The sequence below is a fragment of the Lycium barbarum genome, chromosome 9, assembly GCF_019175385.1.
Source record: "Lycium barbarum isolate Lr01 chromosome 9, ASM1917538v2, whole genome shotgun sequence".
Lineage (NCBI taxonomy): Eukaryota > Viridiplantae > Streptophyta > Magnoliopsida > Solanales > Solanaceae > Lycium > Lycium barbarum.
In genome coordinates, this window is record NC_083345.1 from 16,915,253 (window position 1) to 16,926,952 (window position 11,700).

At 32.8% G+C, this 11,700-nt stretch overlaps 1 protein-coding gene across 1 annotated transcript; it reads right to left on the bottom strand.

Annotated features, from left to right (window-relative positions):
* Positions 1 to 5,410: 5,410 nt before the first annotated feature.
* LOC132609204 (UDP-glucuronic acid decarboxylase 2-like) lies at positions 5,411 to 10,775 on the bottom strand. The gene is made up of 7 exons (XM_060323074.1): positions 10,017 to 10,775; positions 9,341 to 9,487; positions 7,911 to 7,990; positions 7,350 to 7,433; positions 7,179 to 7,253; positions 6,223 to 6,315; positions 5,411 to 5,896 (listed from the first exon to the last, which is right to left on the bottom strand). Exons 1-7 carry the CDS (start codon positions 10,639 to 10,641, stop codon positions 5,675 to 5,677), a joined length of 1,326 nt encoding a protein of 441 aa, XP_060179057.1. The 5' UTR covers positions 10,642 to 10,775; the 3' UTR covers positions 5,411 to 5,674.
* Positions 10,776 to 11,700: the final 925 nt, after the last annotated feature.

Below are 11,700 nucleotides of genomic sequence, written 5' to 3' on the forward strand. Positions count from 1 at the left end.
TTTTTCGCAATTTAATTTACGCAATTTAATTCTAGCAATTTAATTTGTTGTAATTTATTTTCTTGTGATTTATTTGATTATGATTTAAATTAATTCTATTTAATAATGTCAAAGAGATTAAAACGTGGTGCCGGTAGTAGTAGTGGTAGGGGTAGGCTTAATGAGGAAACATTTGTGGAAGAAACACCTAATTTAGGTATTGATGTTGGTGGAAATAATCCACTTTTAGGTCATGAGCCAATGCAACAACATTTTACCGACACTTTTAATGAAGACTTAGATGATGATGATGAAACACAACCCCGCGAAAATCCCATCGGAGATACATGTCCTGCCCAATCACATACACAAGACAAACCGCCTAGAACTCGTAAGCCAACAGCTAAAGTTTGGAAATTTATGACTAAAACTAGGGAAAATCAGTCAGCTACATGTACCATATGTGGACAAGTATTTAGTTTTAAGCAAGGAACTGGTAAGGATGGTGGAACGGGTACACTAAATGCTCATATGAGAACCAAACATACGGATGTTTGGGGAGAGCAAACGGGTTCAAATATGGGGGTGGTAGGGGTAGGCTTAATGAGGAAACATTTGTGGAAGAAACACCTAATTTAGGTATTGATGTTGGTGGAAATAATCCACTTTTAGGTCATGAGCCAATGCAACAACATTTTACCGACACTTTTAATGAAGACTTAGATGATGATGATGAAGCACAACCCCGCGAAAATCCCATCGGAGATACATGTCCTGCCCAATCACATACACAAGACAAACCGCCTAGAACTCGTAAGCCAACAGCTAAAGTTTGGAAATTTATGACTAAAACTAGGGAAAATCAGTCAGCTACATGTACCATATGTGGACAAGTATTTAGTTTTAAGCAAGGAACTGGTAAGGATGGTGGAACGGGTACACTAAATGCTCATATGAGAACCAAACATACGGATGTTTGGGGAGAGCAAACGGGTTCAAATATGGGGGGATTCAAATGACGATAGACCCACAAACCGGTAGAAATTTTAAGTATGACAAGAAAAAAGAGCGTGTAGAAATAGCTAAAATGGTAGCTTATGATTGTTTACCATTTTCCTTTCCCTTAGGTTTGGGGTTTGTTACTTACATTCAACGTTGTTATAATCCGTTATTTGAGGGTATTCCTAGAAGTACTTGTAGAGCCGATGTTATAGATTTGTTTAAAAAATATAAATTTTATTTGCGCCATGTATTTAATTTTTTAAATTGTAATGTTTGCCTTACCGCTTATTTGGGTCTTAGTCTTAACAAGTTAGATTTTTTTGCTATTACATGTCATTGGGTTGATAACAACTGGGTTATACAAAAAAGAATTATAGCTTTTTTATATGATGAAGGAAAAGGTCGTCACGATGGAAAAAGTTTAGCCGATTCAATGTCTACTATTATGAGATTTTTTAACATTTATAGAAAAACACTTTGTATTGCTTTAGATAATGCTTCTAATAATACAAAGGCGATAGGTCTTATAAAAAGAGAACTAAACCCTCCACTAAGAAATATTTTTCATGTAAGATGTAGTTGTCACATTTTAAACTTAATTGTTAAAGATGGTCTTGTGCATTTTGAAGATTCTGTTAAAAAAGTTAGAGATACGGTTGCGTTTCTTTTTTGTAATGCTAATAGGGGAAGAATTAGAGATTTTAAGAATGCTTGTGTGGAAAATAACCTTAGACCTAAGAAAATTCAAGTAGAAATTGAGACTAGGTGGAACTACACTTACATTATGCTACAACAAGCATATGAGTATAGGATTCTCATACAACAAGTTCACAATAAATATAATATTAATAGTGAGGATTGGTTAACTTTTATGCATTGGGAAGATGTTAAAGAATGTGTTGACCTCTTAGAATTTTTTTATAATGCAACTCTTGCTTTTTCTAGACAATTCTATCCCACGGTAACCGAAATTTTAGCCTACTTAGCGGAAATAGCTAGAGTTTTACAAGAGTATAAATATAAACCCGGTTATCAAGTGACTATTTTTGAAATGATAATCAAATTTAAGAAGTATTTTTTTCCCATCCCAACTTTATTTATATTGGGTTCTCTTTTAAATCCTTGTTTAAAAGTGTCTTATACTAAAAATTTGGTTAGTCAAATTTATACATTTTTAGAAATTGAAGAGGGAGTTCAACCATCTGTAGCTGAAGCCGAACTCGCTATTGATGATGAGTTTAGAAAAGTTTTTACTCATTATTTTAGTTTGGAAGAACGTGCTACACCCGTTGCTCCACGCCCTACTACTTCTCAGAGTAGCAAAAAGGGCTTGTCGGGTTTAAAAGTTTTACATTCACAGTCAACTTCTTCTTCTACTGCAAACTTTGATGAATATAACTTTTATTTGATGCAGCCAAATGTGGATATCAAGGAACTGGATGACTTGGACGTCTTAGCATGGTGGAAGAAGTACAAGGCAAGCTATCCGGTACTTTCAAGAATGGCTCGAAATATCCTTACGGTTCAAGTATCAACCGTGGCTTCGGAGAGCGCATTTAGCCAAGGAAGACAGCAAATTGGAGACCATAGACATTCATTATCCGGCTTTAGCTTGCAAGTACTAGTGTGCGTTCGTGATTGGATTAGATCGGAGCGACGCAACCAAAACTTAGAAGCGGAGGAAGGCGAAGAGGAAGAAATTGAAGATTTGATAGCTAGTGGACCGGACCAAATGGAAGACTTTGAAGATATTTCCATGACCGAATATGATGTGGGGGAAATTAACGAAATGGTTCAAAATTGGTGATTTTATTATTCTACTATTTTTGTACAACTCATGTATTATTTGCAAGTTAAAAAAAACTACAACTGGCAAATAAATGTTATCCAAGAATGAATCAAATATATGGCTCATTGATCTTTCTTCTATTTACTTGTGTTCATATTTTTACTTTTATTAAGTTAGGAATATACCTAAAATATACTAAGAATATACTTAAATTAAAAACTAAAAAGTTATATATTTGAAAAATAACTTAAATTAAAAACTAAAAAGTTATATATATATATATATATATATATGTTTAAGTTATACTTATAGTATACTATACATTATAAGTATATTCTTAGTATATTTTAGTTATATATATATATATATATATATATATATATATATATATATATATATATATATATATATATATATATATATATATTAAGTTATATACATATATATATAAGCTATATATAACTTAAACATATATATATATATTAAGTTATATAACCTAAGTATATGATATATATATAAGAATATATATATATATATTTTAGGTATATATATATATGTATAAGTATACTATATATTATAAGTATATTCTTAGTATATTTTAGTTATATATATATATATATATATATATGTATGTATGTTAAGTTATATACATATATATATAAGCTATATATAACTTAAACATATTTATATATATTAAGTTATATAACCTACGTATATTGATATATATATATATAAGTATATTCTTACTATATTTTAGGTATATATATGTATATGTATATGTATATTCTGTATTGCTGACTTGCTGTTAGCCTGTTAGTCAGTAAATATTTAACTTTACTTATGAACTTGTATAACATATGTAAATATACCTACAATATACTAATAAATATTATAATATATATATATATAATACAAAAAAAAAAAATGTTTTGGACACTTTGAACCGGACCGGTTCCGGTTTGAGTTTTCAAACCGGTAAACCGGAACCGGTTAAACGGTTCCGGTTTTTTAACCTGAAACCGGCCGGTTCCTTAACCGGTTACCGATCCAATTCCGGTTAAACCGGTTGCCAGGTTTACACGTAGATCAGGCATGAAATGATGAGTTCAATGGGGCTCATCTAAAAGATAATTCTATTTAATAACGTTACGTTGGCAGTGGCAGAAAACAAAATAAATATGACTTCTTGTAATATTCACAGCCATTGCGTTTTGAGTTAGCGTCCGGTCATACTCTAGTACTGCCTCTGTCCCATATTAATTGTCAAGATTATTGAAAATATTTGACCAAAAAAATTTATCATTATACAAAATCAAGATGAAAGTAATCCATTTTGTCTCATTGCCCTTAATATTAGGTGTTTTTGAAAGCAACCAATATTGATTAAAACATAAAAAATATAAATCTGAAAACTTCAAACAAGTATTATTAGTTGATATTATAATCGTTCAAATACCAATAAAATTAGCTTAGCACTATTCCTAAATATAGCGCAAATTTTTTAAGATAGATAAGAGTAAATTAGCAAATATAATCTTTTACTTATGATTTCTTAAAAGACGTGCAAAAGTAGATCAGAAACACGACAACTAATATTGAACGGAGCCACGTAAAAGAAATGAAAAATGTATAGTCAACATATATATATATATATATATATATATATATATATATATATATATATATATATTAAATAAAGAAAATACAATATTTAGACTTTCAAATAGATTTCGAGCCCGTTTGGATTGACTTATAAGCTGTTTTCAATTTTTTTAGTATTTGACTGGCCAGCTTAAAGTCATTTTGTGCATAAAATAAGCTTAAAAAACTAATTGGGCCCATTTGACTTAGCTTATCTAAAGCAGCTTATAAGCTGAAAACAGCTTATAAGCCAAAAAGAATAAGTTAGACTATCTCAACTTATTCTTTTTAACTTATAAGCTGTAAACAGCTTATAGGCATAAGCCCATCCAAACAGGCTCTTCGTCAATAACTTTAAAATAGTAATCAATTGAGTTATGAAGAACACAAGACTAAATAGAGAAGTGGAGCGATAGACTTTTTGAATTGGTTGAAATTTGCAAGAAGAGACAATAAAATACCATTAAAAGGCTGCAAGGTGTAAAGTTTGGAGTCCACACCGCAGAGTAGTTAATGTAAGAGTAAAGGCAAGCAGTAGAGAGTGAGTTGATCACGTGCATCAAGTCATTTTTATGGGTGAGTGAAATAACAGGATTGCCCTTGGACGATGACGATCCTGCCACTTCACTCATGTTTCTATATAGTAGAAAAATATATAAATCCTGCCCTTAATATTGCATGGTTATACACAGAGTACCTATTTACTAATATTACATGGTTATGCACAGAGTACACATGTTACATAATACATATATTATACATCCGCCGATTATTTTTAATTTAAATGGCTGGGTGTGTGGCTACTTAGTTAATTCTTCTTTAATCTCTATAATTTTTACGTTGAAAACCACAATTTTTGCTTTGTTATTCGCCGTATAGAGTATTTATCAGGTACAGAATCCCCTTCACTGGATCTACTGTGTTTCTAATACCCCTTTGCATGCGGCCCGGTTCTCCCTGGAAAGCAAAGAAGAAACTAGCCCCTTATTATAATTGAAGTGAAAAAATGCGGACCTGTTTATTCTTATGATAATAATGGAGTCTGCTCGTCTACATCAAGTGTTATAAAAGGATAATAGAATTACAAAATTGACAGGAATGTAACATGAAATAACTATTACACTATTCAAAGAACTAGGGGGCTCAGTCTACCGCTGCCTGCACTTCTGCTGAAACTAAATGAGTACAAAGAGTCATCTTTCGCCGCTGTGCATTTCGCCCCTGACCAAGTTAAAACCAGCATAGCGATACCCAAATACACTATTAAGCTGTGGTAACCTTTGAACTATCTTCTTTGTGGTCACCAAAAATACGTTGCCTAAAGTCTTGCACCATCATAGGCAGACCTTTCCTTAGAGCCACCTTTGGTTCCCAACCAAGTAACTCTTTAGCCCTTGAGATATCAGGCTTCCTCTTGTGTGGGTCATCCTCTGTGTTTGGTCTGTGTTCAATCTGAGCATTTGGATCAATGGTTTCCTGGACCACCTGCACCAATAGAAGATACGTGTCACAAAAATGTGCTATATTGAGCATGAGAAATAATTTTTACACTATCAATATATTTTAACTTGTTATAGCAAGTAACCTGTCTTATTTTTTATCTCAAATATTTTTTAGATGATATGAAAGCGTAAAAGTTCTTTTATATTGTCAATGTATAGGAGTTAAGCTCTTCTTCATAACATTTATTTAGTTCTACCATGTGGATTAAATAAAGAAATGTGAATTGATAGACTTGATCAAGCTGTAAAATGTCAATGCAAACGAAATGCACCACGAATTTGGAAGTTAAAAAATGCCGCGTTGCATACCTTAGCAAGTTCAAGCATTGTGAATTCACCAGGGTTTCCGAGGTTGAAGGGACCGACGTGTTCTCCTTCCATCAAGCGCATTAGGCCTTCAACCTTCACAATTAACCAAAATAAAGCAACTTTAGATTCTTACTTTTGAAAATTTAAGGTCACAAACCATGGATTCATTAAATTATTCGTCTCAAAAACAGCCAATTGTCATTAGATATTGTAAATTTCTTTCCTCATTTTATATACAGTAAAACTTGGCATTGTTCGACTTTGACAAATAAAGAAATCTGTCATGTATTCTTCAGTAGAGAGAAGAAATTTTAACAAGGGGGGCTAAAAAAGTAATACAAAAAACGCCACTTCTAGTATTCGAACTTACAGTTAGAACGATTTTTGAATAGCCTAAATCGGTACACTAGAAGTTCCGGTTATGTCTAGGGGATTCAGCAATTTTATATTTTTGCACAAAAAACTACTTTAACCCTATTTGCGCAGTAAATTTTCAGTGAATGTGATCTATAATGGGCAGCCCCTGGTACTCTACTCAGATCTCAATCACCCTACAGGTTGCTTAACAAGAGGGAAGGTTAGAAAAAGGGTCCCCAAGTTAATACAGGAAATAAAAATGCTGGTCCCAGTTCTGGCTTCTACTTGAACATGGCATGTGCTTCCACACTACAATTGTAACCGTCCCCTGAACCCTTTAGGTCCACGATATTAATTTTTTTTTCTGATCATGCTGTACAATGTATGACACATTTTAAAAGGGGAACTTTGCACATTGATATATTGAACACAATTACTTGTTATTTAGCAAAACAGCTTACAGCTAGATGACAGGTCAATTATTAAAGAATCTTCCATTTGTAAGCCACTTTGACAGAAGCAAGCAGTGAGGCATTAATATTGAAAAGGTAACGTAATAAAATAAGCAAAAAAAAGTAGGAGCATTTGGAGAAAAGTACCAGATCTGAAACAAATTGGAAACTTCTTGTTTGCTTCCCATCACCATAAACAGTCAAAGGCTCCTTCCTTAAGGCCTGTATGCAATGTGAAAACATGGAATTAAGCTTTTTGCACTTTTTTGGATTCGCAGTTTAAGTTAGATTTATAATTGGGTAGGTGGAGAAGTTCACCTGAGCAACAAAGTTGCTGACAACGCGACCATCATCAATGCACATACGAGGTCCATAGGTGTTAAAGATCCTAGCAATCCTCACCTGCAACCACATGCATCATAATTTTAGCAATGCAAGATGAGTTTAAATAAATATACACTAAAGTGTAAAGCCAATTAAACTTTTACAACAACAACATACACTGTAGTATCCAACAAGTGCTGTCTGGAGAGGGTAATGTGTACGTAGATCTTACCTTTACCGTGAGAAGGTAGAGAGGCTAGACTTTTTATAGCTACCAAAATTATATAACATTTTTAAGATCAAAAGTTGAATTTTTTTTATCGTCTCAAATGTTATGGCATGTTTAAAAACATAATTTCAAAAAATTTCCATCTCTTTTTTAAGATTGTTACTTTTCTTGGTTCACATAAACTAAAACGGAGAGAGTATTTTGTTTTTCGTCAGCTTAATAACAGAAAAAACTACAGTTAAATTATCAGTAAGTGTAAATATATCTATTATTAAAAGACAACTTAGTTAATGTGTGGGTGAAAAAAGGGGCACGTAAGCACAAACCTCGACACCAGCTCCTCTGTGGTAGTCCATGGTCAATGTTTCAGCCGTTCGCTTTCCCTCATCGTAACAACTTCGGACACCTGTTACCTTTCTGGTCAGTTAACCCCACATTTGTAACTATTCCAGATTTACATTAAATAAAATAGACAAAAACAAAAGACCATCTTCCTTAATCTGCGGGAAAATCAAGTTAAATATTCTATACCAATGCAGTAATCATTTTTTTAGTTACAACTCCAATTTGATTCTTTCACTTTCTCTATGGTTAAACAATTCCTAATTAAAATAATTATCAAAAACACACTTAAACTATCATTTTTACGAGTTTCACACCCAATTATTAAATATTTCTTTTACCTACCTGAATTATCACCGTATCAAAACGCACCTAGATGAAAGTTTAAGTGGCAAAAAGGAACAAATGACAGTTGATCCAGTCAACTTCAAGGTGTGTTACAATACATAAATAGTGATAGTTCGGGTAAAAAGGAGAACAACGGATAGTTTGGGTGTGAAACTCGCAAAAAAGTGATAATTCAACGTGTTTTTTTATCATTAACTCTTCCTAATTTATTAAATATAAATAAATGAAAAGAAAAAAAAAACAAGATATTTATCACTTAAGCTAATTTAATTTCTCTAGGACAAAAACTGTCAAGAGTAAAGAGGGCGCCAATTGAATTGGAATTAAATGAAAGAGAAAAAGATAGGTGAATGAAGCGGCCGGACCCGCAAATCACGGTTTCATCGGTTGACAACAAATTAAAATTTCCCGACCGGATCTAAGGAAAAGAAAACCGCCATTAGCTGTCATCTTCATTCAACACGTGGCTCCACATTTCTACCACCACCGACTCAGGTTACTTAAAACACAAAAAAAACGCCTGACCACCAACGCTCACGTTAGTCACACCAGCCATAACGGATCATAGCTAACGTGAACCGTACCCCTTCACGTTCATCGTTGTGTCCAGATTTCATTTCACGAGTAGCAGCAAAATGCTTATCACCTTCCTAATTACTCCCTCTGTTCACTTTTACTTGTTCGTTTTTTACTTTACACATATCTTAAAAAAATAATAAATGAAAAGATATAATTTACCAATGTACCGATATTAATGAGTGCATATTTTTATTAAATTTGAAAAATAATTTAAAGTGTGTATTATTTTTAAAATAATGAATAAGTAAAAGTGAATGGAGTGACAATTTAATTTTAGAATTTTCCTGCCTGTTACAACAACAATAAATTCAGTGTAATTTTATAAGTGGATCGGAAAAAAGAGAGGTTTGTTTTCAATAGACTTCAAAAACAGTGAAAAAGAGGCTGTTCCCCCGAGTTATTTTTATTAAAATAATTTATAGCTATACAAATATCCGGAATATTATTGTCGAAAATTAAATAAAAAATAAATGAAGAAAAAACTCACCGATGGGATTAACGTTGCCCCAGTAAGTCTCCTTTTGTGGATGTTCTAATGGATCACCATACACCTCACTGGTGCTCGTTAGCAAAAAACGCGCACCGACTCTTTTCGCCAATCCCAGCATGTTCAATGTTCCCACCACATTAGTCTTGTAAAATTACTCCGTCAAGGATTAAACATGTTTTTCATCCCACATTAATAATAATGACGAAAATTCAATTAGAAACAAAAATATTGAGCATATAATCAAATAATAAAAGTGTGTTTTATTTAACAACTTAAATTTTTAGATGAAATAGTTGCACACTTCAATACAAAGATATGCCATAACCCTAAAAAGATTTAAAAAATAACCATAATCCTTTATCAAGAAATTTTTTCACGTGTTTGGCCATGAAAAGAAATCAGTAAACACCATGAAAAGAAATCAGGCTCTGCACATGAGGAGCGTTTTGAGAATATAATGAAAAAAAATTCAATCAGGAATCTTTTTTACATGCCATGAAAAATCAGCCCCACAGGTGAGAAGTGTTTTGAGAATATAACGAAAAAATTTCAGGTGCGTGACCCATGAAAAACAAATCAAGCCTTTTATATGAGATGATCATACTTCAAATAAACAAAAAAACCACAAGATAAAAATATGAGTTAGTAATGAGAACAAACGAAAAAAAGGATATAATAGTCTTGACGGGATTATGCTTGTAATGAACAGGAGATGCAGGACAAGCAAGATGATAGATCTGGTCAACTTCAAGCAAAAGTGGTTCAACAACATCATGTCTTATGAGCTCAAACCTAGGATTACCAAAATGATGCATAACATTCTCCTTCCTTCCCGTAAAGAAATTATCAACAACAATCACACTATCACCTCTAGCAATCAAACGATCCACAAGATGACTGCCTACAAAACCAGCACCACCAGTCACCACAATCCTCAAACCTTTACGTTTCAAACCCAACGGGATCTTCCCACCAGAATTAAACGACCCGAACCCTGACCCGACCCGATTATGGTAGGCCATTCGCTGGGCCACATGGGTTGACTCGGAAGGCAAATACGAGTCGTAGATCCCGGTGTTCGCGTAACTTAATTGGGTGGAACGCGATGATGATGGCAAGAGAGCGAAAATAAGAGAGGCGATAGCAATGCCAGCCAATAGGAAAACGACACGTTGTTCGCGTAACAAGTAACGAATGGGGCGAATAACATTGAACCATGGTTTGTGTGGTTTGGGAGTGTAACCGTTTTCAGGAACCGGTTGTGATTCCGGTCCACGGTAAATCAATTCAGATGCCATAATAGTAGTAGTATTACTATTGTTATTTTGCCTTCTCTTTTTCTCTCACAAAACTGTGTGTTATGTGAAATTTTTGTGTATTATGCACAAAGAGAGAAAAAAGCTGGCCTTTGGTGATAGTTTGGTGTGAAATTTTTGCAAATAAATATAAGGGGAGGGACAAGAGGATTTTTCGCCGGGAATTCGACTTCACACTATGGGCAGGCGCGTGGACCTGATTTTTGAAGTTACTTCTTGACTTTTTTACATAGTTTTAAATACGGAGATAATCTCTGTTGCGTGCTTTATTACTAAAGTGGGACTTAAATGTTTATTTACTCCCTCCGTCCTCATTCCTTCGTGTTTGACTTGATACGATATTTATAAAAGAATATAAGAATTTTAAAATTTATGAAGTAAAGCAAACCTTAAATATTACTCTCTTTATTATATAATAAATTATATTTTTAACTTATGCACATCACTTGAGAAATTATTTATTCTTAGAAAATTATGAGCATTGTTACTAATTTAGCTTTAATTAATGCTTAGAAAGAAAAAAAAAGCTATTTAATGATTCTTGATTATAAATAGTTTGGAAGAATAAGATTAATTTCTTCTAAAAATTCTAAAACATTACTTATTTTAAAATAAAATGAAAAATCTAAAACATCACTTATTATTATGAAATTGAGGGAGTATGTGGCAATAAATCATTTTTATATATGTCAAAAGAAAATTTTAAAAGTTATTTCGAATTATATAAAAGTGACATTTTTTTAGGCAAATTAAAATTTAAAAAAAAAGGTGACACGAAAATCGGGACAGGGAGTATTGCTTTTGTCAAATTATTGTTTTTTTTTTTTTTTTTTTTTTTGTAATGGATCCACAAAAGATGGCTTTACTTTTCTGAGATTTAGAGACTGATGAATTATTATAGTCCATTTGATACTAATCTCGACTATCTATTATAAAATAAAACTCTTTGTCTTCAAAGATTTGTTCAATGAGAAGTAGAAAAGAGTGCTGTATTCCTGCACGAACCAAAATTCCAACAATAATAATTCTAAAGGGTTATGG

Coding starts and splice junctions, on each gene's coding strand:
- LOC132609204 (XM_060323074.1), bottom strand. CDS start 10,641: ATGGCATCTGAATTGATTTACCGTGGACCGGAATCACAACCGGTTCCT. Junction 7,254..7,349: donor TCAGCAACTTTGTTGCTCAG/GTGAACTTCTCC, acceptor CATTGCATACAG/GCCTTAAGGAAGGAGCCTTT. Junction 5,897..6,222: donor CAATGCTTGAACTTGCTAAG/GTATGCAACGCG, acceptor CTATTGGTGCAG/GTGGTCCAGGAAACCATTGA.